General features: G+C 43.2%; 1 protein-coding gene across 18 annotated transcripts in view; it reads left to right on the top strand.

The window, feature by feature from the left end:
* Window positions 1-27,980, top strand: part of LOC129839425 (regulating synaptic membrane exocytosis protein 1-like) — a 97,855-nt gene that overhangs the window by 49,682 nt on the left and 20,193 nt on the right. For 6 of the 18 annotated variants that reach the window (XM_055906861.1, XM_055906868.1, XM_055906869.1 and 3 more), the window contains 18 exons: window positions 430-1,433; window positions 5,575-5,615; window positions 6,189-6,299; window positions 6,941-7,040; window positions 7,671-7,794; window positions 7,996-8,052; window positions 8,405-8,451; window positions 8,580-8,695; window positions 10,709-10,839; window positions 11,204-11,375; window positions 12,108-12,261; window positions 12,699-12,758; window positions 13,783-13,936; window positions 17,629-17,742; window positions 18,381-18,443; window positions 21,041-21,130; window positions 22,256-22,333; window positions 22,892-22,960. In XM_055906861.1, the coding sequence (XP_055762836.1) occupies window positions 430-1,433; window positions 5,575-5,615; window positions 6,189-6,299; window positions 6,941-7,040; window positions 7,671-7,794; window positions 7,996-8,052; window positions 8,405-8,451; window positions 8,580-8,695; window positions 10,709-10,839; window positions 11,204-11,375; window positions 12,108-12,261; window positions 12,699-12,758; window positions 13,783-13,936; window positions 17,629-17,742; window positions 18,381-18,443; window positions 21,041-21,130; window positions 22,256-22,333; window positions 22,892-22,960 (2,685 nt within the window). Of the gene's footprint in view, window positions 1-429; window positions 1,434-5,574; window positions 5,616-6,188; window positions 6,300-6,940; window positions 7,041-7,670; window positions 7,795-7,995; window positions 8,053-8,404; window positions 8,452-8,579; window positions 8,696-10,708; window positions 10,840-11,203; window positions 11,376-12,107; window positions 12,262-12,698; window positions 12,759-13,782; window positions 13,937-17,628; window positions 17,743-18,380; window positions 18,444-20,057; window positions 20,181-21,040; window positions 21,131-21,698; window positions 21,755-22,255; window positions 22,334-22,891; window positions 22,961-27,980 lie in introns of those variants that run through there. The other 12 variants (XM_055906876.1, XM_055906875.1, XM_055906878.1 and 9 more) reach the window with 11 other exon arrangements.

The following is a 27,980-nucleotide window of genomic DNA, read 5'->3' as shown; positions in this document are numbered from 1 at the left end:
TAGTGCTGTCCAAGCTTAGCCAAAGCAGAAGCTGGGTTACATGTTTTATTCTTGAAAGGTCCAAGATTAATATATTTTGTTTTGCGTCTAATGAGTCCATTTCGGTCCGGCCTGAATGTGCCACTCAAAATGCTGGCCCTATTCCACACTGTTGTTGGATGATCCATACCCAGGTTAACCATCAGTAGGAACATTTCCCCATGGAAATAGAATCTCATTTTAGTTCTGTACATATTCCTCCATTTTGAATTATTTCCCTGTCTTTATCATCATTGCTTTCAACCAGTAATAACTGATACTGACCATAATTTATCCAGTATACCTGAGTAGGCTTTTTTGTTATGTTACTACATGGTATTATGTCAACAAAACAACAAGTGTGTAATGCTATATCAATGTCCATTATGGTCACCCTTCTCTTCTCTTCAGGAAAAGACCTGTGTCCCTCCATGAGCAGAACGGTAAGCCCGGTGGTCCTGGTCGTGGTAGAGGAGGCCGGGGACCCCCAGGGAAGCTTCAGACCGTTGCCTCCCAGGAGGAGTTCTGTGGTCCTGGGGACATAGACTGGCGGGACGGCCGGCACCTGGAGAAGGTCCGCTCCCATGACTACCCCGACGGCGACCAAGGAAATCGCCCAGACCTCCGGAGACGCCCCCCGGAGGAGGATGAGCTGGAGCGCAAGCGGCGCCAGGAGGAGGAGTTCCAGACGCGTTACCGCAGCGACCCCAACCTGGCGCGCTACCCGGTCAAGCCGCAGAAGGAGGAGCAGGAGATGCGCATGCACGCCAAGGTGTCGAAGGTGCGCCACGAGCGGCGCCACAGCAACAACGCCATCAATGAGGTGGGGCTGGAGGGTGGGGGAGGGAACATGGGGGATGTGCCTGAGAATCGTCTCCGGAGGGGCGGCGGTGGGGGTGGGGGAGAACCGGACCGCAAGGCATCCTTGGAGAACCACCGCGCCTACTCCATGGACAGGACCGTGGGGGGTGGTGGGGGTGGCGGAATGGGGCAAGGACCCCAGGGAGGTCCCCCCCTCCTCAAACAGAACCAGAACCACGGACCCCTTCAACCATCCGGTGGTGGCCCACGAATGGGCCCCCATCCTGGTGCTCCTCACCCCCACCAAGGACCCCCCCCTCCAGCAGGCTGGGACCCCCCTAAGGGACCCCACCCCAGCCAGCTGGACCCCAATTCCCAGGCAGCCATGATGCACAAGGCTAGGAAGGAGAAGTCCGGGGACAGCCTGCTGCGGAAGGACTCCCAGAGCTCGGACCAGTCGGAGTCGCTGCGGCCGCCCCCACCCAGGCCCTACAAGAGCAAACGGGGCGTCAACAAGAGGCAGATGTCTATCAGCAGCTCAGAGGAGGAGGGTGCCTCCACGCCCGAGTACACCAGCTGTGAGGACGTGGACATGGAGAGCGTCAGTGAGAAAGGTCAGATTACTGCTCTCTCTCTCTCTCTCTCTGTTAGCTCTTCTCAATATGATTAGTCATGCATTCAGATATTTTATCATTGGAAGAATGATCAAATCTGTGTTGAGTTGGTGTTATGGCTACCTATATGGAGAGTATCAGCAAGAAAGGTCTGATGCTTCAGTTTTCTATCAGATCGAATCATCTATATTAGCTGGCTTTGTGTCAGTGTTGTGGAATCACCAAACTTTCGTTAGAATTTATGGTTTTATGGCCACCTGTCGGGTGTCGCTACTAATGCAATATTCTTTCTGAACTTTTTTGTTGTTATCATAATCGCTTTGCTCTAGGTTTCCATCAAAATAAAGAATTTAAATGTACATGTCAAAGTTTCCTGGGACTGTATCTCCCTGCCTATAATGTGCTATAGCCTTGACTCAGTACACTGTCATTCACCCACACTGCTGAAGCCAAAGCCTATTGCTTCCCATCATGGAACAGGACTGGACAGCTCTCTTTTATTTAGGAAACGTCCTGTGATTTAGGCCAGCAGATTTGGCAGAATTAGGTCAGTGGCTAGTGCGGCTAACACTACGTAAAGCTTCCCTGCCAAACACCGGCTGCATCCTGCCGTTAACGGATAGGATTTAATCGAGTTTGGGTGTCGCCATTGTGGCCGGCCGCATGTTCAGTTTTGGCCTCTCGTTTGCTCACGCCGGCCTGCAACAGCTTTGCAATTCACTCTTCTTGACTAAATGAAGCTATGCTATTTTAGCGGTTAGCGTGTCGAGGGAGGATGCCATGACGACGGTTGTCGTTTTGTTTATCTGTGTACTCATCTCACTCACCGCTAACCACCACCACTGGTCGCTCCAGGCCATTCCCAATCCCAAATTAGATGATCAGATTAGGTTAACACATGGGAATAGGGTGTTTAATGGGGGCGACTGGCGGAGAAATACTTAGAAAGTTAGCTGTCGTAGCTAGCAAGTGTTTAGCAGTGTTTACTTTAGGAGTACGCCAGTCCCAATCCAGCATGGGATTTACATTTGATGTTGTCCGCGGTAAACAAATTCAGAGACAGGACAAGGCTAAACGCTAAATGTGAAGTGTAACTCAGCTGTGAAAGCCTGGGTTCATGAGGACAATGTATGTCCAATAAATACTGCTTCATTCTATTCTTTTTGGATAGAGTATTGATGGTATAGATGGATATAGGGTTGGTCAATCTAAAATCTTACAACGAGACAGTTCGGTTAACTTCCGTGTTGTTGTGTGTTTTTCATTTACAGTAAAACTCTTGAACTTCTCCAAATTGTAAGCGAGGGTACAGATACACCCCAAACCTACTTTATATAGTAGAACTGCGAGACAGCTTTACTGTTGCAATCAAACCAGTCAAATGAGAGAGTAAAACTTTTATGCCACGTAGTCTAATATCTTGTTGGGAGGTTAGCAGTTTGAATACGCTCCTGATGCAGGCGATATTTTGCAAAATTAACGAGGGCCTTTGTAAAAGTCCAACGAGGACACCTTTATGAAATTAAGAATCTATTTAAAGATGCATTTGGGATTGAATAAGGAGCTAAGAGTTTACTGTTAAAGGAGGGAGTGGAGATTCAGCCAGTCTGATTGGTTGGCTTCCTCAAAGGTGTCAAGTAGTGGAAGATAATATAGTAAGGAGGAAATGACAGGAGAAATCAGACCTAAGGTTCATTTTAGTGTTGATGCTAATTCTTCAGTGTGTTTTTAGACAGTGTGTGTTTGTGTGTGTAGGCCTATCCATCTGTGATGCCCTCCTGATGACCTCCTGATGACCTCAGGAGGACCTAAATCACATAATTAAATAGAGCACTATAATATACTATAGTATAATGTAAGCACTATTGTATAATGTATATAATTTTTTTTATTTATTTATTTATTTTACCGGTATTTTCCCAGGTAAGTTGACTGAGAACACGTTCTCATTTGCAGCAACGACCTGGGGAATAGTTACAGGGGAGAGGAGGGGGATGAATGAGCCAATTGTAAACTGGGGATTATTAGGTGACCATGATGGTTTGAGGGCCAGATTGGGAATTCAAATTCTCTATGTTTTTGTAACTGACCTTTGACCTGAGTTTATACAGGAGACGTTGATTTAGAATAGCTGAACATTCCTCATCGGTAATTATTATTAGCCCGTTAGCACCCAGAAAAGAAGTGCCCCAGATCGTGTGATCTGATGTACAATATTCATCTGCTGAAAACAGAAAAAGGAACCGTCAGCACTCTGAATCGAGGAGTCAGCAGGAACGTTTTGAAGTAGTTCCCCCATTGCACTTTCAAATTTCAGATTGCGCTTTACATTTTTTAGATCTCACTTCCAAATCAGCAAACAGTTGAGTTGCACCCCTCAACTTTAAACCCTACATCCTCCCTCCTCTCCTGACCACTTACTTTCCCTTCGCTCTTTATACACACGTCTCTGATCGGTGTCCAAGCTGGCTATGGTCCTGTAGGTTCAGGGACTTGTCCCTGTTTCTAAAGTCATACACCAAAGTCCCCATCTAATTTCATCCTGCTATTCTGTTGAAGACTTAAAAGGGTGGATGAGGCCTTGAAGGAGGTATGAGGCTTTGGAGGACGTGTGGGACTGGGTCGATGGGTAGAGCTGGTCTGGACTGAAGTGTCGCCATTCTCCAGTCTCTCTGTCTCTCCACCATCTGTCAGTATGGCTGGTAATGAGAGTTGGGCGACAGACAGACAAGGTCCCAGTTTGTCCCCTTGTCTCCTGGTGTGTTGGACTGAGTTGACTTAGTCTGACGGCGACTGAAACTGACTTTCTCGTTTTAGCTTGAACCTCTCTCTCTCTCTCCATCTCTAACTCTCTCCATCTCAAACTCTCTCTATCTTTCTGTTTATCTTATCTATCTGTCTCTCTCTCTCTCCCTCTCTCTTAATTCAATTTCAATTAACAGGCTTCAATGGCATGGGAAGCATATGTTTAGATTGCCAAAGCAAGTGAAATAGATAATAAACAAAAGTGAAATAAACCATATTAAAAATGTACAGTAAACATTTCACCTACAAAAGTTCCATAAAGAAGACATTTCAAATGTTATATTATGTCTATATACAGTGTTGTAATGATGTGCAAATAGTTACAGTACAAAAGGGAAACTAAATAAACATAAATATAGGTTATCTTTGTTCTTCACTGGTTGCCCTTTTCTTGTGGCAACAGGTCACAAATCTTGCTGCTGTGATTGCACACTGGTATTTCACCCAGTAGATATGGGAGTTTTTCAAAACTGGGTGTGTTTTTGAATTCTTTGTGGGTCTGTGAAATCTGAGGGAAATATGTGTCTCTAATATGGTCAAACATTTGGCAGGAGGTGAGGAAGTGCAGCATCCACCTCATTTTGTGGGCAGTGTGCACATAGCCTGTCTTCTCTAGAGAGCCAGATCTGCCTTCGGCGGCATTTCTCAATAGCAAGGCTATGCTCACTGAGTCTGTACATATATTTCCTTCATTTTGGGTCAGTCATAGTTGTCAGGTATTCTGCCGCTGTGTACTCTCTGTATAGGGCCAAGTAGCATTCTAGTTTGCTCAGTTGTTTTGTAAATTCTTTCCAATGTGTAATAATTATCTTTTTGTTTTCTCATGATCTGGTTGAGTCTAATTGTGTTTCTGTCCTGGGGCTCTGTGGGGTCTGTTTGTGTTTGTGAACAGAGCCCCAGGGCTCTTCTCCAGGTTCATTTCTCTGTAGGTGATGGCTTTGTTATGGAAGGTTTGGGAATCACTTCCTTTTAGATGGTTGTAGAATTTAAAGGACCTTTTCTGAATTTTGATAATTAGCGTGTATCGGCCTAATTCTGCTCTGAATGCATTATTTGGTGTTTTACGTTGTACAAGGACATTATTTTTTTCCAGAATTCTGCATGCAGAGTCCATCTAACTCTATCTCTAACTCTCTTCATCACTTTCTGTTTGTCTTATCTATCTGTATCTCTCGATCTGCCTCTCTCGATCTCTCTACTCTCTCTCTCTCTTTCTCTCTGTCTTTCTCTCTGTCTTTCTCTCTCTCTCTCTCTCTCTCCCTCTCTCTGTCTCTCTCTCTCTCTCTCTCCCTCTCTCTGTCTCTCTCTCTCTCTGTCTCTCTCTCTCTCTCTCTAGGTGATTGGGACTGCCATCCTCTGGATCCTGCAGTGTGGCATGTAAGTTTCAGGAGAAAGTGACAGATTTGGGTTTTGCTTAAGCTGACTCAACTCAGACTCACCACCCTAGGACACGCACACACAGACATACACACACACAAATGCACACATAGACACACACACAAACACACGCAGAAACACACACACACACACACATGCATGCACACACACACACACATTCTGCCCTATTAGTTTCATTCCCCGCAGTGTCTGAGTAAGTGTGTGGGCGTACTCTACCCACCATTCATTACTAAATATAGATTCTTACAACATCATGCAGTCCAGTCTAGAGATAATTGCTTGGAGTGTAAATTGATATAGTATGTGTTTATTGTGGATGGGCATGTCCCTTCTAGTTGGCCTGGGTGGGAGAGTTGTCCTCACAAGGGATGCAGAGACTCTCTGTCTTTCTCTTTCTCTCCCTAACTTGTTTTTACCTTTCTTACCCTCGCTCCTCTCCCTCTCTGTCCTATATCCCCTCTCTACCACACCCCGCTCTCCGTCTCTCCCTCTTTGCCTCTCTCTCTGTCTGATGGAATTAAATCTCCCCTCTCCCCTACTTCCCCTCTACAGCATCCAGTGACATGGCAGCCGTCCAAGGAGGGCGACCACTTAATCGGACGCATCACTCTGAGCAAAAGGTCGGCCATGCCCCGCGAGGCAGGCTCCTTACTAGGGTTAAAGGTAAGAGGGAATCACTAGCGGCATCCCTTTCAATTACTATAGTATTACCCCATTAACCGCTGTATATTGTGTACTGAGACCGTTGGGTGTAGGACATCCGAGCCCCAGGCTGTGTGATGGTGTATTGTCAAAGGATGTGTATGATAAAGGAAGTCTGGGGAAACTAGCACACTAACCACTGTGTGTCCCTGTGTACTGAGCCCACCCAGGTCTCTAATGTCTTAGGTAGCCTCACGGTTAAGAGCGTTGGGCCAGTAACCGAAAGGTTGCTGGTTTGAATCCCCGAACCAACTAGGTGTGGGAAAAAATCTGTTGATGTGCCCTGGCGCAAGGCACTTAACTCTAATTGCTCCTGTAAGTTGATCTGGATAAGTGTCTGCTAAATGACTCAAATGTAAGTGATGCTAGTGTACTATCCACAGAAGTATATAATAAAGGAAACTATGGGACATACTGTAGATTTGTACTCGGCTGGGACGGTATCCTGATTGTCATATCTTCATACTGACCTTGTACCTTCCCAGGATATTTGGTGATACTGGCACTGAACACAAGGGGCAGTGTTTTAATTACACTGTTATCTCTATGTACTGAGCTCTTGGTCTTGTGTCTGAGCTGCCCCTGTTCTGTTTCCCTTCTAGGTTGTGGGTGGGAAGATGACAGAGACAGGGAGACTGGGGGCCTTCATCACCAAAGTCAAGAAAGGAAGTCTGGCGGACATTGTTGGCCACCTACGAGCTGGTAAGCAACGTAGGAAAAACATTCAGACTTTCAGGGTTATCTGCTGGAGAAGTGTTGCACATCAGTCTGGTAGCTCTGTCAGATTGTCTGTGTGTTCTTTTTGAGCTGCGAAAATCTACCGTTTCTACCCGAACACTGCTTGTGTTGTGAACAGAGGTTGTTCAGTAAAGCGCCAGGCTAGGTTGAAAAATAGAGTTTAAGACAACGTAATAATTCCATGCGCCAGCGTTAAAAAACAAACACATTCATTTGACCAGGGTTGTTGCTGAATCCACAGAATTAGTTCTGAAAACGTTTCCAGTGGTCGGGACATCAAGCAATAAAGTGGCTGTAGATCATTTGAAAAACATTTAAATGAATAGAATGACAGTAAAACAATTCTGCTTTAGTTTGCTGAGTACACTACGATTGTGTTTATTTTACACTTTGATGGTGAACTTTCTGTACCTGGTAACATTCACTTCTAGTCATTTTCACTCCGGCTCTGGTCCAATGATTTTTAGTTTTTTTCCTAACACTTCTGCATGGAATTATTAGATTTTCTTAAACTTTGTTATCTTTAACCTAGGCCCCATGCTTACCCATGAATCAGCTGTTTTAATGTCGGCCATCTTGTTTCCTGGTTTCTAGGTGATGAGGTACTGCAGTGGAACGGGAAGTCGTTGCCGGGAGCAACCAAGAAGGAAGTGTACAACATCATTCTGGAATCCAAGGCGGAGCCTCAAGTGGAAATAGTTGTCTCAAGGCCTATTGGGTAAGACTGACTTCCTGTGTGAAATGCTAAATTCCCATTTTGGAATCGTTGTGCGTTACACTGCAACTATTGTGTGACTATTTTGCACTGTGTGGCCATTTTGGACTATTATTACTATATTGCGTCTTTTATGTGCCCTTTTCTGACTATTTCTAATTTTGAAGTGAAATGTTGACGGCCATTGTCTTCTTTACCTAAAAGATCTATCCACCGCATCATTTCCAATAACTTCTTGAGAAAGGTGTATAGAGCGTATCAGTAAGTACATACATATTGTGGACATGGTGACCGCTATGTCGTACGGTAGTCCTTCCCTGAGGCCTAACCCTGACGTAACCCCTAACATCCTAGACCTTAGAGAGGTCTAGTTCCCTCTCTTCTCTCAACCCATACGTCTCTCCCCTGTGTGGGTATGAGCTACCGCTCTCTAACCCAACACCCAGTTTGTGTACGTGTCTGTGTTTTTCCTTTTCGATACAAACAAACATACGATTGAGGTATTGTATGTGCTGGCACTCTGTATCAAATGGGGATTGGTGATGGCTGTTGGTCAGGGACTATTGCAGAGGTCTGTGCAGACATTTGATGTAATCTTCCTCCCATCTTACAGAGACATACCAAGAATTCCAGAAACATCACATCCTCCTTTAGAATCGAGTAAGTGTTAACAAAGCTTTGGTTTTCCTTGATGAACAATACGGCATAGTTAATTGGTTTTAATATACAGTACTGTCTACCCACTAAGTTGTTTGCGTCTTTCACATCCTGGTTCTTTCCCCTGGCAGCGGGCTCCAGTTCCTTTGAGTCTCAGAAGATGGAGCGTCCCTCCATATCGGTCATGTCCCCCACCAGCCCTGCTACCCTCAGAGCCCTCCCCGTCATCCTGCCTGGACAGCTCTCTGTGAGTACTGGATATATGCTGTATCTACACTGGACTATACTGGACTACACTGGACTATACTGGACTGTACTGGACTGTACTGGACTGTTTTGGACTATACTGGACTGTACTGGACTATACTGTACTTGACAGGACTATACTGGACTGTAATTGGACTTGACAGGACTATACTTACTTGACAGGACTATACTGGACTGTAATTGGACTTGACAGGACTATACTTACTTGACAGGACTATACTGGACTGTACTGGACTTGACAGGACTGTACTGGACTTGACCGGACTATACTAGACTATACTGGCATATACTGGACTACACTGTACTGTACTGGATCTATACTGGATCTATACTGGAGTACACTGGACTATACTGGACTGTACTGGATCAATACTGGACTACACTGGACTATACTGGACTGTACTGGACTATACTGGACTACACTGGACTATACTGGACTACACTGGGCTGTGCTGGATCTATACTAGATCTATGCTGGACTATGCTGGACTTGACAGGACTATACTGGACTGTACTGGACTGTACTGGACTATACTGGCCTATACTGGACTGTACTAGATCTATACTGGACTATGCTGGACTTGACATGACTATACTGGACTATACTGGACTGTACTGGACTATACTGGATCTACACTGGACTATACTGGACTGTACTGGACTGTACTGGACTATACTGGACTATACTGGATCTATACTGGACTACACTGGACTGTACTGGACTGTACTGGACTGTACTGGACTGTTCTGGACTAAACTGGACTGTACTGGATCTATACTGGACTATACTGTACTTGACAGGACTATACTTACTTGACAGGACTATACTGGACTGTACTGGACTTGACAGGACTATACTTACTTGACAGGACTATACTGGACTGTACTGGACTTGACAGGACTATACTTACTTGACAGGACTATACTGGACTGTACTGGACTTGACAGGACTATACTGGACTACACTGGACTATACTGGATCTATACTGGACTATACTGGACTGTACTGGACTATACTGGACTACACTGGGCTGTGCTGGATCTATACTAGATCTATGCTGGACTATGCTGGACTTGACAGGGCTATACTGGACTGTACTGGACTGTACTGGACTATACTGGACTGTACTGGACTTGACAGGACTATACTGGACTATACTAGACTATACTGGATCTACACTGGAATACACTGGACTGTACTGGACTATACAGGACTATACTGGACTATACTGGACTGTATGGACTGTACTGGACTATACTGGGCTGTACTGGACAGTACTGGCTCTACCCTGGACTATACTGGACGATACTGGACTGTACTGGACTATACTGGACTGTACTGGATCTTCCCTGGACTATACTGGACTGTACTGGACTATACTGGACTGTACTGGATCTTCCCTGGACTATACTGGACTGTACTGGACTATACTGGACTGTACTGGATCTACCCTGGACTATACTGGACTGTACTGGACTATACTGGACTGTACTGGACTATATTGGATCTACACTGGACTGTACTGGACTATACTGGACTATACCGGACTGTACTGGACTGGACTATACTGGACTGTACTGGAAAATACTGGACTATACTGGACTATACTGGACTGTACTGGATCTACACTGGACTATTCTGGACTATACTGGACTGTACTGGATCTACCCTGGACTATACTGGATCTACACTGGACTATATTGGGCTATACTGGACTATACTGGGCTATATTGGACTATATTGGGCTATACTGGACTATACTGGGCTATATTGGACTATACTGGGCTATACTGGACTATACTGGACTGTACTGGGGAGGCTGGATACATGGATGTATGGATGGATGGACGGATTTACGAACAAACAGGCAGACAGATTGATAGATGGCCTATATTGCACTTTTCACAATGTCCTGTTTAATCTACAACCAATGGTCTACTCTAACTGGATTCATTCAGTCACATTAATCTAATTCCATAATGTTGTTCCTAGGTAAAGCTGTGGTATGACAAAGTGGGCCATCAACTGATCGTCAACGTCCTTCAAGCCATAGACCTGCCCCCCCGACCGGACGGGCGACCCAGGAACCCCTACGTCAAGATGTACTTCCTCCCTGACCGAAGGTAAACCGGTCTCATATTACTAGGGTTAACATTAAGTAGTTCTTATACCTGTGTAAACACACAGTAATTACTGAAGTATATTACCAGTACAGGGGTTCAACATTGTACATAAACTGATCGTTTTCTTATGTAACTGTATCCAATATACCTTAAACACACTGTCAACACGTTCTCTTCTGATTTGCTTCCTGTCTATGTAGTTTTCTGTTATATTTCACCATCCTTATAGTGAGTCACAGACCCTTATATGGGGACAGTATGTGACAGATACATACATGACTCGCTGACTTCCTTTGACTCTCCTTCTAAGGTTCGTCTTCCCTCTCCTAACATTCCTCTGCCTTCTCCCCTGTCATGTTCCCAGTGATAAGAGCAAGCGCAGGACCAAGACGGTAAAGAAGAGCGCTGGGCCCAAGTGGAACCAGACGTTCCTGTACCCCCACGTCCACCGCAGGGACTTCAGAGAACGCATGCTGGAGATCACTGTCTGGGACCAACCTAGAATACAGGAGGAGGAGAGTGACTTCCTGGGAGAGGTAAGATACACACACACACACACGCACACGCACACGCACACGCACACGCACACGCGCACTCACACACACACACACACACACACACACACACACACACACACACACACACACACACACACACACACACTGTTTATAGTACATGTGAATTATATCTTAATTTGTGTGTAAATTATTACTGTTCTCATATTTTATTCATAGATATTATATTGTGTGTAAATTATTACTGTTCTCATTTTTTATTTATAGATATTATATTTGTGTGTAAATTATTACAGTTCTCAGATTTTTATTTCATAGATTTTAGATGTGTATGAATGTTTTGCAATTTTGCAAAATGCTGTATACCCATTGGTTAGCTGGAATGGAATGTTCGTGTCCTGTATATTTGACTGTGATATGTGGTTGTCGTACCTGGTTATCTTACGATAAATGCACTCATTCTGGATAAGATCTCGTTGATCAATTCTTTAAACAATAAAAGCTAATTTACCAACATTTGTGAAAATGAATATGCAGCGTTTTGAAATTAAACTCTTCATAAACATACAGTATACACAGAAAACAAAACACACACACATTCATTTGCACGTATCCACACACACTTGCAAACTCAAACATGCACAGAGAACCACAGACGGACGCCATCATGTCCTCTATTCTGACGTTGTCTTGTTCCATATGTCTCTCACTTTCTCTCCTCCTCCTCCTTCCTCTCTTCCCTCTCACTCCTAGATCCTGATAGAGCTGGAGACTGCCCTGCTGGACGACGTTCCTCACTGGTATAAGCTCCAGACCCACGACGTGTCCTCTCTACCTCTACCCCAGCCATCCCCTTATCTCCCGCGGAGACACGCCTCTCACGACAGCCCCAGCAAGAAACTACAGAGTAAGTCGTGTGTGTGTGTGTACAGTATATACATTACGTGTGTGTGTGTATGTGTGTGTGTGTGTGTGTGTGCATGCGTGTGTGTGTGCGTGCGTGCTTGTGTGTGAAAGAGAGCGAACGAGAGAGAGAGCGTTTGTGTGTGTGCATGCGTGCGTTTGTGTGTGTGTGTATGTGTGTACAGTATATACATTATGTGTGTGTGTGCGTGCGTGTGTATGTGTGTGATGTATTGACACTGACTTCGGCAAATAGATTCTCCCTGCTACAGTATGCCAAGATGAACTTCCTATGAACTTGTCTCCTGTGTGTGCGAGATCGATCGCAACTGCCATGGAAATTCTCAACCCTACTGTGTGTAAACTCTCTACCCTACTGTGTGTATGTAACCCTACCTTGTGTGTGTGTGTGTGTGTGCGTGTCTATCCACCGTTGTGCAGGGTCCCATCGCATCATTGACACAGAGTTTGATGATACAGGTATAGCGGTAGTATCTGAAGGTGGGTGGGGGGGCATGGTTACTGTTACCCAGCTTCAAGTAGTGAGAGTCCAGCACTGGAGGAGAGAGGTGCGACCGCGTTATAGCTCCCCTCATACCCCGGCCTATCTGGCCTCTCTAACCATGGGCTACTTCATTTGATCCCAACTGACCACCTCAGAGATGTTTCACATCGGGGGAAACGTCCTTGGTTCCCAATTTTACCCCACACTTTGGATTTAACTCTGATTTAAAACAGGCAGGGGTACTTCTACCAGCCTTTTGTAATACCAGCGTATACTACAATGATACTATGGTATTACTACAATTCTATTATAGTATGTGTTCTGCCATAATACTGTACACAGCCTTTCTCCTCCTCTGCCGTACCGTAGTAATGCAGCTTGTAGAGAAGATCCACTGGGAGCACTGAGTGCATGGAACTATAGAGCCGTGATGTCGCTGTCCATTCCACTGACGCTGTCACCTGCATGTCTGGTAGTAGAGCCGGAAGTAGTAGTGACTCCGTACAACACAAGGGTACGGAGTATAAACCAGTGCCTGATTCACACCATGAACTGTGCTGTTCTGGCTCGGCTATTTCAAAAAGGGTACAGGGCTACTTAGCCTGGGTGCCAGACAGTTTCTGCCTTAGCCAAGTTGCCGTTGCAAGCTGGCAATGGGGTAACTTTGTCGAATGCAGAAACAGTCCATTACATAAGTTAGCTCAATACCTGGCGTAACTATCCAATGCAACTCTTCAAATGTAACCAAAAAACCTCCGGTGTAAAATATCACACTATGATGTGTTACAGTTTTCAGTCTGTATCATTTGTCCTCTCAGCTCCCTCACGTGGCATGAGTTTGATTAGACTAGAGCTGCTATTGGCCACTGTATTAATAGAAGCACCAGCATGACCTCTGTAGTTTTGGGAAAACCAAGCGATCACCTGAAGTGGCGATGTGAGTGGCGGGGCTCAACACTGACACATTTTGTCAGCAGGTAACATGCTACGACTGCTGATTCCTCCTCTGTATGTGTGTAGGTGCAGAGCGTAACTCGAGGGAGAGGGAGAGGAACAGCACCCTGACTGTCCCAGAGCAGCAGAGACTGGCCCAGCACCGCTCCAGATCTGTGTCCCCTCACCGTGAGGACATAACAAGGGCCCGCTCCCGCCCTGCACACGTCCCCATGCAGAGGTAGCTGCAGTTTCTATATCACGCAGTTATACCTAAACCAGTCTCGCGTAGCCATACATCGGAATCACGTTGTTGTCACGCTGCCTGGTTCTCGACGAGACTACACCCACACACATCTGCATTCTTCTTTCTCTCTCTCTCTCTTTCTCTTTCTCTCTCTTTCTCTTTCTCTCTCTCCATCGCTCTCTTTATCGCTCTCTCTTTCTCTCTCTCTCTTTCTTTTTCTTTCTTTCTCTCTTTTCTCTCTCTTTCCCTTTCTCTCTCTCTCTCGCTTACTCTCTCCCTCTTTGTCTCGCTCTCTTTCTCTCGCTCTCTCTCTCTTTCTTTCTCTCTCTCTCTTTCTTTCTCTCTTTCTCACTCTCTTTCTCTCTTGCTCTCTCTTTCTCTATTTTTCTTTCTTTCTCTCTCTCTATCTCTCCCTCTTTTTCTCGCGCTCACGCTCACTACAGTGCCTTGCGAAAATATTCACCCGCCTTGGAATTCTTCCTATTTTGTTGCCTTAAAACCTGGAATTAAAATACATTTTTGGGGGGATTTGTATAATTTGATTTACACAACATGCCTACCACTTTAAATATGCAAAATATTTTTTCTTGTGAAACAAACAGAAAACAGAAAACTTGAGCGTACATAACTATTCACCCCCCCCCAAAGTTGATGCTTTGTAGAGCCACCTTTTGCAGCAATTACAGCTGCAAGTCTCTTGCGATATGTTTCTTTAAGCTTGGCACATCTAGCCACTGGGATTTTTGCCCATTCTTCAAGGCAAAACTGCTCCAGCTCCTTCAAGATGGATGGGTTCCTGCTGGTGTACAGCAATCTTTAAATCATACCACAGATTATCAATTGGATTGAGGTCTGGGCTTTGACTACGCCATTCCAAGACATTTAAATGTTTCCTCTTAGTTAAACCCCCCAAGTGTTGCTTTAGCAGTATGCTTAGGGTAATTGTCCTGCTGGAAGGTGAACCTCCGTCCCAGTCTCAAATCTCTGGAAGACAAACAAGTTTCCCTCAAGAATATCCCTGTATTTAGCGCCATCTATCATTCCTTCAATTCTGACCAGTTTTCCTGTCCCTGCCGATGAAAAACATCACCACAGCATGATGCTGCAACCACCATGCTTCACTGTGAGGATGGTGTTCTCGGGGTGATGGCAGGTGTTGGGTTTGTGCCAGACATAACGTTTTCCTTGTTTGCCAAAAAGCTACATTTTAGTCTCATCTGACCAGAGTACCTTCTTCCACATGTTTCTTGAGTCTCCCACATGCCTTTTGGCAAACACCAAACAGTGTTTGCTTATTTTTTTCTTTAAGCAATGGCTTTTTTCTGGCCACTCTTCCGTAAAGCCCAGCTCTGTGGAGTGTACGGCTAAATGTGGTCCTATGGACAGATACTCCAATCTCTGCTGTGGAGCTTTGCAGCTCCTTCAGGGTTGTCTTTGGTCTCTTTGTTGCCTCTCTGATCAATGCCCTCCTTGCCTGGTCTGTGAGTTTTGGTGGCCGGCCCTCTTTTGGCAGGATTGTTGTGGTGCCATATTCTTTCCATTTTTTTTATAATGTATTTAATGGTGCTCTGTGGGATGTTCAAAGTTTCATATTTTTTTTATAACCCAACCCTGATCTGTACTTCTCCACAACTTTGTCCCTGACCTGTTTGGAGAGCTCCTTGGTCTTCATGGTGCCGGTAGCCTGGTGGTGCCCCTTGCTTAGTGGTGTTGCAGACTCTGGGGCCTTTCAGAACAGGTGTATATATACTGAGAACATGTGACAGATCATGTGACACTTAGATTGCACACAGGTGGACTTTATTTAATTAATTATGTGACTTCTGAAGGTAATTGGTTGCACCAGATCTTATTTAGGGGCTTCATAGCAAAGGGGGTGAATACAAATGCACGCACCACTTTTCCGTTTAGAATTTTTTGAAACAAGTTGTTTTTTTAACTTCACCAATTTGGACTATTTTGTGTATGTCCATTGCATGAAATTACAGGTTGTAATGCAACAAAATAGGAAAAACGCCAAGGGGGTGAATACTTTTGCAATTCACTGTATATATACAGTGCCAGTTTGGACACAGCTACTCATTCAAGGGTTTTTCTTTATTTGTACTCTTTTCTACATTGTAGAATAATAGTGAAGACATCAAAACTATGAAATAACACATATGGAATCATGTAGTAACCAAAAAAGTGTTAAACAAATCTAAATATATTTTACATGTGATATTCTTTAAAGTAGCCACCCTTTGCCTTGATGACAGCTTTACACACTCTTGGCATTCTCTCAACCAGCTTCATGAGGTAATCACCTGGAATCCATTTCAATTAACAGGTGTGCCTTGTTAAACGTTATCTTGTGGAATTTCTTTCCTTCCAAATGCATTTGAGCCAATCAGTTGTGTTGTGACAAGCTAGGGGTGGTATACAGAAGATAGCCCTATTTGGTAAAATGCCAAGTCCATCTTATGGCATGAACAGCTCAAATAAGCAAAGCAAAACGACAGTTCATCATTACTTTAAGACATGAAAGTCAGTCAATCCGGAAAAAACATCAAGTGTTATGATGAAACTGGTTCTCATGAGGACTGCCACAGGAAATGAAGGCCCAGAGATACCTCTGCTGCAGAGGATGAGTTCATTAGAGTTACCAGCCTCAGAAATTGCAGCTCAAATAAATGCTTCACAGAGTTCAAGTAACAGAAACATCTCAACATCAACTGTTCAGAGGAGACTGCCTGGATCAGGCCTTCATGGTCGAATTGCTGCAAAGAAACCACTACTAAAGGACACCAATAAGAAGAAGGGACTTGCTTGGGCCAGGAAACACAAGCAATGGACATTAGACAGATGGAAATGTATCATTTGGTCTGAGTCCAAATTTCTGATTTTTGGTTCCAACCGGCGTGTTTTTGTGAGACACAGGGTAGGTGAACGGATGATCGCCGCTTGTTTTGTTCCCACGTGAAGCTTGGAGGAGGAGGTGTGATGGTGTGGGGATGCTTTGCTGGTGACACTGTCAGTGATTTATTTAGAATTCAAGGCACAGTTAACCAGCATGGCTACCACAGCATTCTGCAGCGATACGCCATCCCATCTAGTTTGCACTTAGTAGGACTGTCATTTGTTTCTCAACAGGACAATGACCCAACATACCTCCAGGCTGTGTAAGGGCTATTTGACCAAGAAGGAGAGTGATAGAATGCTGCATCAGATGACCTGGCCACCACAATCACCAAACCTCAACTCAATTGAGATAGTTTGGGATGAGTTGGACCACAGAGTGAAGAAAAAGAAGCCAACAAGTGCTCAGCATATGTGCGAACTCCGTCAAGACTGTTGGAAAAGCATTCCTCATGAAGTTGGTTGAGAGAATGCCATAAGTGTGCAAAGCTGTCATCAAGGGAAAGGGTGGCTACTTTGAAGAATCTAACATTTAAAATATATTTTGATTTGTTTAATACTTTTTTGGTTATTACATGATTCCATATGTGCTATTTCATAGTTTTCATGTCTTCACTACTATTCACATTCATTCATACCCACAGTATGACTCTTCAGCACACTCTAATGGCTCAAATCAATGACCTTTTATGTCCACACTATGACAAAACAAACGTTATTAGCGAAATGTTATCACAGTAACACTCAGTAACCAAAACCTCGGTAACACACCTCTCTATGTCCTACAGGAGTCTGGATGAGATCCATCAGAACCGCCACCACTCCTGCTCCCCCGCTCGTTACCATGACTCCCACGGGGAGCACCGCTCCGGGGACTCGGACTACGAGTACTCCGAGGACAGGTAACATCACCCAGACAGTGGTGGCTGGTGGTCTTTGTTTATTAGGGAGGAGGTTAGACGTTAGATGCTGTAGGTACTGTATCAGGGAGTTTAGGATTACAGCCGGTCTGAGAATAGTTTGGTGACTTATGGCAGGGAGCGAGTGTGTGCAGGTTATGCAGTGAAGTTTCAGTGTTTGTGTACAATATGGATATACTTTGGAGTATCTTATTTGAGTAGAGCTTTGAGTTCAATATAGGAGTTGATGCTGACATGGTTTCCTCCTTATTATGTTCATTTGCAATGAAATACCTGTAGAAGTACAGTATTCCTATATGCACAATTATTTCAAAGTGGTTGACCACTAGCTTTTTGATTTTGAGGTTGAAAGTGTCGGATACTCCAAGGACAAGTGGAATAGCAGGCTACATCAGTACTGTTCTATACTAATAATTACTAATACAACTAACAGTCTAATGCAAAAGCCTCTTACTAAAAGTTTAGTATCATATTTATTATTATTGATGCTGAGTCAAAATTATGATTTCATGATTTCTTCTCATTCATTTCTCATGAGCGGGTTCGTCTGATTTGACCATCCTCTTACGTTGTTGTTTTTGATTGGTTGTTCGGTTCACCCATCGCCATGGCAATCACAGTGAGGTCCTCGAAGTGCACAGGTCTATCCGAGGCGGGAGTGCCGAGTGCCTGCACACAAACAGGTAAACAAAAACAACAACAACCAAAAAGCCAGAGACGTGACTGTTATCGTCCCTACCCACCATCTTTCTTCTATTATATTACCCATCGTTCTTTGCATTGTCATTCAATGTTAACAACTCCATTTTAACTTGGTCAGTGATACTACAACAGTCTATGGTTGTGATAAAGAAAGTGTATGTTATGTATCATGTGGCAATATTTTTTAATGTGATGTGTTTCTATTCCATGTACTGCATCAATGTTCGCTTTTGTCTACTCGCATAGAAAGTGGACAATGTGAAAGTCATCTTTGTAATGTTTTCAGCTTTATATAGTTTTAGAATATTGATGAGTTCGTTCCAGACACAAAGGGACTTATTTTGTTCACCCGAGAGGCCAAAAATAATACCACACACTCTCCATGACACCATAAAAACATTGAGTTTATATTGGTTTTAAACAGATTAGATTACAGAATAGCTCTATCGTTTACCTCAGAATAGTATGAAAATCTCTCTTGGTGAAATACATTTTTTGTCTGAACATTATCTATAGCAGATTAATGTTATTTTTGCCTGGACGTTTTATTCATACAATTGTATTGTTTTTTTCCCCTCTTCTGTTTTTTCCCCCTGAATCAATGCACGGTCTACACTCAAATAACTACACAGGGGCGTAGCTAGGTCCAGCAATACACTACCACCCAAAATGCCCCTATTAGTCAATGGCATACACAAGGACATATACAGGTAAGAGAGTAGAATAAGAAAACCCTGCTCTCTTTCCCTTTTCTCTTCCCCAAACCTCAACTCAACTCATCGTAGGCCTTTTGTGGCTTATGCCGTTGTATCAACGTTCTCTCAACGTAATTGATTCCCCACTCCTACTCTTAACAGAGCTTTACAGATTCGATGTGGTACCAGTCTCCGAGGGTGTCTCAGGGGGAGTTGGGATACGCAAAAAACACATTTCCAACCGGACAACTATAAGCATCCACCAAATGATTATTTATTATAATGTGATGACCCTGCGCCAGATCTGTTACAGTAATACTATGGTGGTACTTCACTGTATATTTTTATACTATAATCCTGTGTACTGTCCTATACACAGTAGATACATTACATGCTTGGTTTCCCCATGCTATAATGCTTTGACACGTGCAACTTAACATCTGTTTAGATGGACTTATATCATCAGTATTACATTTCATCTCCATACATATAATGGACGGCAGGACAATCCCCCATCCCTACTTTCACCGTGTTCTCTGTTGCCGTCTATGTCTTGGGCCTCCATCAGACAATCCCCCATCACTACACAGTAGTTGGGGAGAGGAAATACTGAGAATGGTGATTAGAATGGAGTAGATGTGATATTCTGATGTCAAATCTGGATATTCCTCCTCCATGTCTCAAGCTCTAGAGATGTCCATCTGACATTTTTATTGCTTTGCTGTTTTAATATTGTTTGTTTGTTTACCTCAGTGTCACTGTTGGGTTTCCTTGCACATCTTTATCATTGTTCAGTATTTGTCCTCTCATTCCTTTTTGCATGCATGTCAAATCTAGGTTTTCTTTCCTTCCTTTCTTGCATGCGTCTATACCATCTACCACGGATTCACACGCGTGTAGCAACACCCTCCCTGCATGCCTAAAGACCAAGCCTCCCCGGGGGCATCAGGGAGGGGGCGGTCCCGCCGCCCGTAGCGTCCTCACGCACCGTGTGCTCAGGTTCACTGATGAGGTCACCGTTAGGTAAGAAACCCATTACCCCGAACAGACGCCCTACTCGCTCCCTTTGTCCTCTGCCCTTCCACCCCCAACGGACTTCACCTCTCCACCCCAACCCCACGGGTGACCCTCTCCCACCGCCCAAAAGGCCTGCCTTTCCACTCCACCGTCCATCCCTTTGTGAGTGATCGAATGCTCATCCGTAACCTCAATTTGTGTAAGACCACAGGACACACAACAGGGTTGACTGTATTAAACAATGAACAACTAAGTCCTTATTGGCACACTGCAAACCATAGCATACATTGGGGCTCGGTGTCATGCGAGGCATGCGATGCCAGTTGGACACAGCATCTTTTTCAGTGTTGTGTTGACATCGGCCATGACATGACAACGACAAGACCCTCGACTGTAGTAGGCTCCCTGCCAGAGAGAAGGGAGAGAGAAAGAGATTGTGTGTGATAGAGAGAGTATTTGTGCTGTAGTATGTCTGCTCACGCAAATTTCACCCAGTCCACTCTCCTCTTCCACCAAGAGCAAGTTCCCATGGCAACGCTCCAACCTTCCCATCAAGTGGACTGACTGTACATTATGGCCGCAAAGGACCGTTATTGTAATGAATGGAGGTTTACAAGCCCCCTTATAAGTTTGTTCTGTATCTAATGTTTGTTCTTTCTTTTCTTTCTGTCTCTCGTTTCCCCCTCCCACCTCTATTTGCAATTCCTTCCTTCTGTCTTGGACTCTTTATTTCCCTCGATTCTCTCTCTCTTTCTTTTTTTTTCTTTTCACTCTACCATTCCTTCTCTCTGTCTTGCACGTTTCCTTTCACTCTGTCCTGCCTCTTCCTCTTTTCCCTTCCTTCTCTTCCCTCTGTGCTACTATAGTGATCTGCAGCCCAGTTTGGACCGGGTGAGGAGTGCCAGCAGCACCTGCCTCAGACCTGACACCAACCTCCACTCTCCTGATAAAGACAGGTACACACACACACCAACCTCCACTGTCCTGATAAAGACAGGTACACACACCAACCTCCACTGTCCTGATAAAGACAGGTACACACACACCAACCTCCACTCTCCTGATAAAGACAGGTACACACACACACAAACCTCCACTCTCCTGATAAAGACAGGTACACACACACACACCATCCTCCACTCTCCTGATAAAGACAGGTACACACACACCAACCTCGACTCTCCTGATAAAAACAGGTACACACACACCAACCTCCACTCTCCTGATAAAGACAGGTACACACACACCAACCTCCACTCTCCTGATAAAGACAGGTACACACACACCAACCTCCACTCTCCTGGTAAAGACAGGTACACACACACCAACTTCCAATCTCCCGATAGACATGTACACACCCACCAACCTCCACTCTCCTGATAAAGACAGGTACACACACACCAACCTCCACTCTCCTGGTAAAGACAGGTACACACACACCAACTTCCAATCTCCCGATAGACATGTACACACCCACCAACCTCCACTCTCCTGATAAAGACAGGTACACACACACCAACTTCCAATCTCCCGATAGACATGTACACACCCACCAACCTCCACTCTCCTGATAAAGACAGGTACACACACCATCGTCCTCTATAGGAGATAACCTACTGCACCTATAGGAGATAACCTACTGTTTCTTTAGTAGTTGAACATTTCCTTATTCTCTCAAATACTGTAAAACATATATATATAATTTGAGTGTTCTATTTTCCCAGAGTAAAATAGCAATGATCCAACCAATACGTTGAATCAATAAAGATTCAATATCACTTCACCCGTTCTTGTCATGCATGCTATCTATCAATTTTGTTCACCACTAGCTCCTCAGTGTATATTGAGAGGTGCTGAGCAACACAGTGACTACACAATAACAGCTCTTTCACATTGACCTGCACAATAATTCACAACTACTGTCACTGAGTGTTTTGGCCAGCAGAGGCATTCTAGTTGCCAGGGAATCCCAATGCTTTTAGCTCGTTCTAAACTAACATGAACCCAGCCCTCCCTCCACTCACTGTGTCCCTCTCCCTGTTTCCCCATCTGGGGGTTGCTTCCCCCCACCACACCTCCAGATGCTCCAACTCTCTGCCCCGCAGACAGCCCACAAGCCCCAGGATTTTAGTAGAGCAGGCCTCCCCAGAGGAAGAAAGGTACTGGGTACCGATCTAGCCCTACCCTTACCTCCCAGGACCCAAGCTGCAGTCCTGCTACTGTACTTGCTTAGCACTGCGTGGCTACTATAGTTTTCCTCTAACCATAAGCCTAACCCTTGCGCTAGCCCTGCCCTGCCCTAAACCTAACCCTAACCCTGCACTTTATAACTTTCCTAGATGTTCTAGATTACAGTGTAAACTGGTGGGTTGATGTAACGCTGTAGTTACTGCTCCTCTTGCTGCTTCACCTTACTGACCTGCACCTGACTTCCTGCTTCCTCTGCTACACATCTGACTTCCGCGTGCTCCGTTGTCATGGTGTTCTGATGTTTCTGTTCTGAACAGTTAGTAGCAAGCAATGTAGTAGTGCAATATAGTAGTCTAAAATGTTGCATCAGCATTTTTTTTAAAACAAAATCATTTCAGCCAAAGCATGTCTTTTATTTGAAATAAAACACCAGCTGACCACGCATTCAAGATTCGTCTTTAGTTTTGTTTCTCCATCGGGTTACCCATCCTCCATTTTGTCTTCTTGTCATGTCCTCCACGTCACAGGCAGTCAGGGAGCCTGGGCAGACCTAACAGTCAGAGAGGTGACAGCAAGAAAGGCCTGGAGGCTGACAGGTAAGGTCATTCTTTCATTCACCCCATCCCTCTCATACACCCCCATTCATCCTGTCCTCTATCTGGATGGAGATCATCGCTCTTCAAATCTGGAACGTGTTGATGTCTGATGTCAATCTGAATTGTTACAAATTGTGACTTTGCTGTAAATGCAATTTAGCAGCACAGCAAAACATTTTCTAAATGAGCGTTGTTAAGGTGTACTGTCAGTAGACCCATAGCTCTAGCTCTGTGTTTTCTTGTGTTGTTATGTCCTTCAGTTATTGTGTTCTGGTTCATTGTGGGCCATAAGGTCCTTCATTATGTTTCATATGATTTGCATTGTGGGCCATAAGGTCCTTCATTATGTTTCATATGATTTACATTGTGGGCCATAAGGTCCTTCATTATGTTGTATATGATTTACATTGTGGGCCATAAGGTCCTTCATTATGTTTCATATGATTTGCATTGTGGGCCATAAGGTCCTTCATTATGTTGGATATGATTTGCATTGTGAGCCATAAAGTCCTTCATTATGTTTCATATGATTTGCATTGTGGGCCATAAGGTCCTTCGATATGTTTCATATGATTTACATTGTGGGCCATAAGGTCCTTCATTATGTTGTATATGATTTGCATTGTGGGCCATAAAGTCCTTCATTATGTTTCATATGATTTGCATTGTGGGCCATAAGGTCCTTCATTATGTTTCATATGATTTGCATTGTGGGCCATAAGGGCCTTCATTATGTTTCATATGATTTGCATTGTGGGCCATAAGGTCCTTCATTATGTTTCATATGATTTACATTGTGGGCCATAAGGTCCAACATTATGTTTCATATGATTTGCATTGTGGGCCATAAGGTCCTTCATTATGTTTCATATGATTTGCATTGTGGGCCATAAGGTCCAACATTATGTTTCATATGATTTACATTGTGGGCCATCAGGTCCTTCATTATGTTTCATATGATTTGCATTGTGGGCCATAAGGTCCTTCATTATGTTTCATATGATTTGCATTGTGGGCCATAAGGTCCTTCATAATGTTGTATATGATTTACATTGTGGGCCATAAGGTCCTTCATTATGTTTCATATGATTTACATTGTGGGCCATAAGGTCCAACATTATGTTTCATATGATTTACATTGTGGGCCATCAGGTCCTTCATTATGTTTCATATGATTTACATTGTGGGCCATAAGGACCTTCATTATGTTTCATATGATTTGCATTGTGGGCCATAAGGTCCTTCATTATGTTGTATATGATTTACATTGTGGGCCATACGGTCCTTCATTATGTTGTATATGATTTACATTGTGGGCCATAAGGTCCTTCATTATGTTGTATATGATTTACATTATGGGCCATAAGGTCCTTCATTATGTTGTATATGATTTACATTGTGGGCCATAAGGTCCTTCATTATGTTGAATATGATTTACATTGTGGGCCATAAGGTCCTTCTTTATGTTGTATATGATTTACATTGTGGGCCATAAGGTCCTTCTTTATGTTGTATATGATTTACATTGTGGGCCATAAGGGCCTTCATTATGTTTCATATGATTGTAACGGCAGCCTTCCTCCTCTTCTTCTGAAGAGGAGGTGTAGCAGGGATCGGACCAAGACGCAGCGTAGTTCGTGTTCAACATGTTTAATAAAATACGATAACGTGAACACTACACAAATACAAAAATAACAAAAATAACAAACGTGGCAAAGCCCAAAACAGTCCTATCTGGTGCAGAGAACACAAAGACAGGAAACAACCACCCACAAACCCCAACACAAAACAAGCTACCTAAATATGGTTCCCAATCAGAGACAATGACTAACACCTGCCTCTGATTGAGAACCATATCAGGCCAAACATAGAAACGGACAAACTAGACACACAACATAGAATGCCCACCCAGCTCACGTCCTGACCAACACTAAAACAAGGAAAACACAAAAGAACTTTGGTCAGAACGTGACAATGATTTACATTGTGGGCCATAAGGTCCTTCATTATGTTGAATATGATTTACATTGTGGGCCATAAGGTCTTTCATTATGTTGTATATGATTTACATTGTGGGCCATAAGTTCCTTCTTTATGTTGTATATGATTTACATTGTTGGCCATAAGGTCCTTCATTATGTTGTAAATGATTTACATTGTGGGCCATAAGGTCCTTCATTATGTTGTATATGATTTACATTGTGGGCCATAAGGTCCTTCATTATGTTGAATATGATTTACATTGTGGGCCATAAGGTCCTTCATTATGTTGAATATGGTTTACATTGTGGGCCTTAAGGTCCTTCATTATGTTGAATATGATTTACATTGTGGGCCATAAGTTCCTTCTTTATGTTGTATATGATTTACATTGTTGGCCATAAGGTCCTTCATTATGTTGAATATGATTTACATTGTGGGCTATAAGGGCCTTCATTATGTTGAATATGATTTACATTGTGGGCCATAAGTTCCTTCATTATGTTGAATATGATTTACATTGTGGGCCATAAGGTCCTTCATTATGTTGTATATGATTTACATTGTGGGCCATAAGGTCCTTCGATATGTTTCATATGATTTACATTGTGGGCCATAAGGTCCTTCATTATGTTGTATATGATTTGCATTGTGGGCCATAAAGTCCTTCATTATGTTTCATATGATTTGCATTGTGGGCCATAAGGTCCTTCATTATGTTTCATATGATTTGCATTGTGGGCCATAAGGTCCTTCATTATGTTTCATATGATTTACATTGTGGGCCATAAGGTCCAACATTATGTTTCATATGATTTTCATTGTGGGCCATAAGGTCCTTCATTATGTTTCATATGATTTGCATTGTGGGCCATAAGGTCCAACATTATGTTTCATATGATTTACATTGTGGGCCATCAGGTCCTTCATTATGTTTCATATGATTTGCATTGTGGGCCATAAGGTCCTTCATTATGTTTCATATGATTTGCATTGTGGGCCATAAGGTCCTTCATAATGTTGTATATGATTTACATTGTGGGCCATAAGGTCCTTCATTATGTTTCATATGATTTACATTGTGGGCCATCAGGTCCTTCATTATGTTTCATATGATTTACATTGTGGGCCATAAGGACCTTCATTATGTTTCATATGATTTACATTGTGGGCCATAAGGTCCTTCATTATGTTGAATATGATTTACATTGTGGGCCATAAGGTCCTTCTTTATGTTGTATATGATTTACATTGTGGGCCATAAGGTCCTTCTTTATGTTGTATATGATTTACATTGTGGGCCATAAGGGCCTTCATTATGTTTCATATGATTGTAACGGCAGCCTTCCTCCTCTTCTTCTGAAGAGGAGGTGTAGCAGGGATCGGACCAAGACGCAGCGTAGTTCGTGTTCAACATGTTTAATAAAATACGATAACGTGAACACTACACAAATACAAAAATAACAAAAATAACAAACGTGGCAAAGCCCAAAACAGTCCTATCTGGTGCAGAGAACACAAAGACAGGAAACAACCACCCACAAACCCCAACACAAAACAAGCTACCTAAATATGGTTCCCAATCAGAGACAATGACTAACACCTGCCTCTGATTGAGAACCATATCAGGCCAAACATAGAAACGGACAAACTAGACACACAACATAGAATGCCCACCCAGCTCACGTCCTGACCAACACTAAAACAAGGAAAACACAAAAGAACTTTGGTCAGAACGTGACAATGATTTACATTGTGGGCCATAAGGTCCTTCATTATGTTGAATATGATTTACATTGTGGGCCATAAGGTCTTTCATTATGTTGTATATGATTTACATTGTGGGCCATAAGTTCCTTCTTTATGTTGTATATGATTTACATTGTTGGCCATAAGGTCCTTCATTATGTTGTAAATGATTTACATTGTGGGCCATAAGGTCCTTCATTATGTTGTATATGATTTACATTGTGGGCCATAAGGTCCTTCATTATGTTGAATATGATTTACATTGTGGGCCATAAGGTCCTTCATTATGTTGAATATGGTTTACATTGTGGGCCTTAAGGTCCTTCATTATGTTGAATATGATTTACATTGTGGGCCATAAGTTCCTTCTTTATGTTGTATATGATTTACATTGTTGGCCATAAGGTCCTTCATTATGTTGAATATGATTTACATTGTGGGCTATAAGGGCCTTCATTATGTTGAATATGATTTACATTGTGGGCCATAAGTTCCTTAATTATGTTGAATATGATTTACATTGTGGGCCATAAGGTCCTTCATTATGTTGTATATGATTTACATTGTGGGCCATAAGGTCCTTCGATATGTTTCATATGATTTACATTGTGGGCCATAAGGTCCTTCATTATGTTGTATATGATTTGCATTGTGGGCCATAAAGTCCTTCATTATGTTTCATATGATTTGCATTGTGGGCCATAAGGTCCTTCATTATGTTTCATATGATTTGCATTGTGGGCCATAAGGTCCAACATTATGTTTCATATGATTTACATTGTGGGCCATAAGTTCCTTAATTATGTTGAATATGATTTACATTGTGGGCCATAAGGTCCTTCATTATGTTGTATATGATTTACATTGTGGGCCATAAGGTCCTTCGATATGTTTCATATGATTTACATTGTGGGCCATAAGGTCCTTCATTATGTTGTATATGATTTGCATTGTGGGCCATAAAGTCCTTCATTATGTTTCATATGATTTGCATTGTGGGCCATAAGGTCCTTCATTATGTTTCATATGATTTGCATTGTGGGCCATAAGGGCCTTCATTATGTTTCATATGATTTGCATTGTGGGCCATAAGGTCCTTCATTATGTTTCATATGATTTACATTGTGGGCCATAAGGTCCAACATTATGTTTCATATGATTTGCATTGTGGGCCATAAGGTCCTTCATTATGTTTCATATGATTTGCATTGTGGGCCATAAGGTCCAACATTATGTTTCATATGATTTACATTGTGGGCCATCAGGTCCTTCATTATGTTTCATATGATTT

Source organism: Salvelinus fontinalis, chromosome 40 (genome assembly GCF_029448725.1).
Source record: "Salvelinus fontinalis isolate EN_2023a chromosome 40, ASM2944872v1, whole genome shotgun sequence".
Taxonomy (NCBI): domain Eukaryota; kingdom Metazoa; phylum Chordata; class Actinopteri; order Salmoniformes; family Salmonidae; genus Salvelinus; species Salvelinus fontinalis.
The sequence above is the reverse complement of the archived record's forward strand: the minus strand, read 5'-3'. Positions and strand labels throughout refer to the sequence as shown.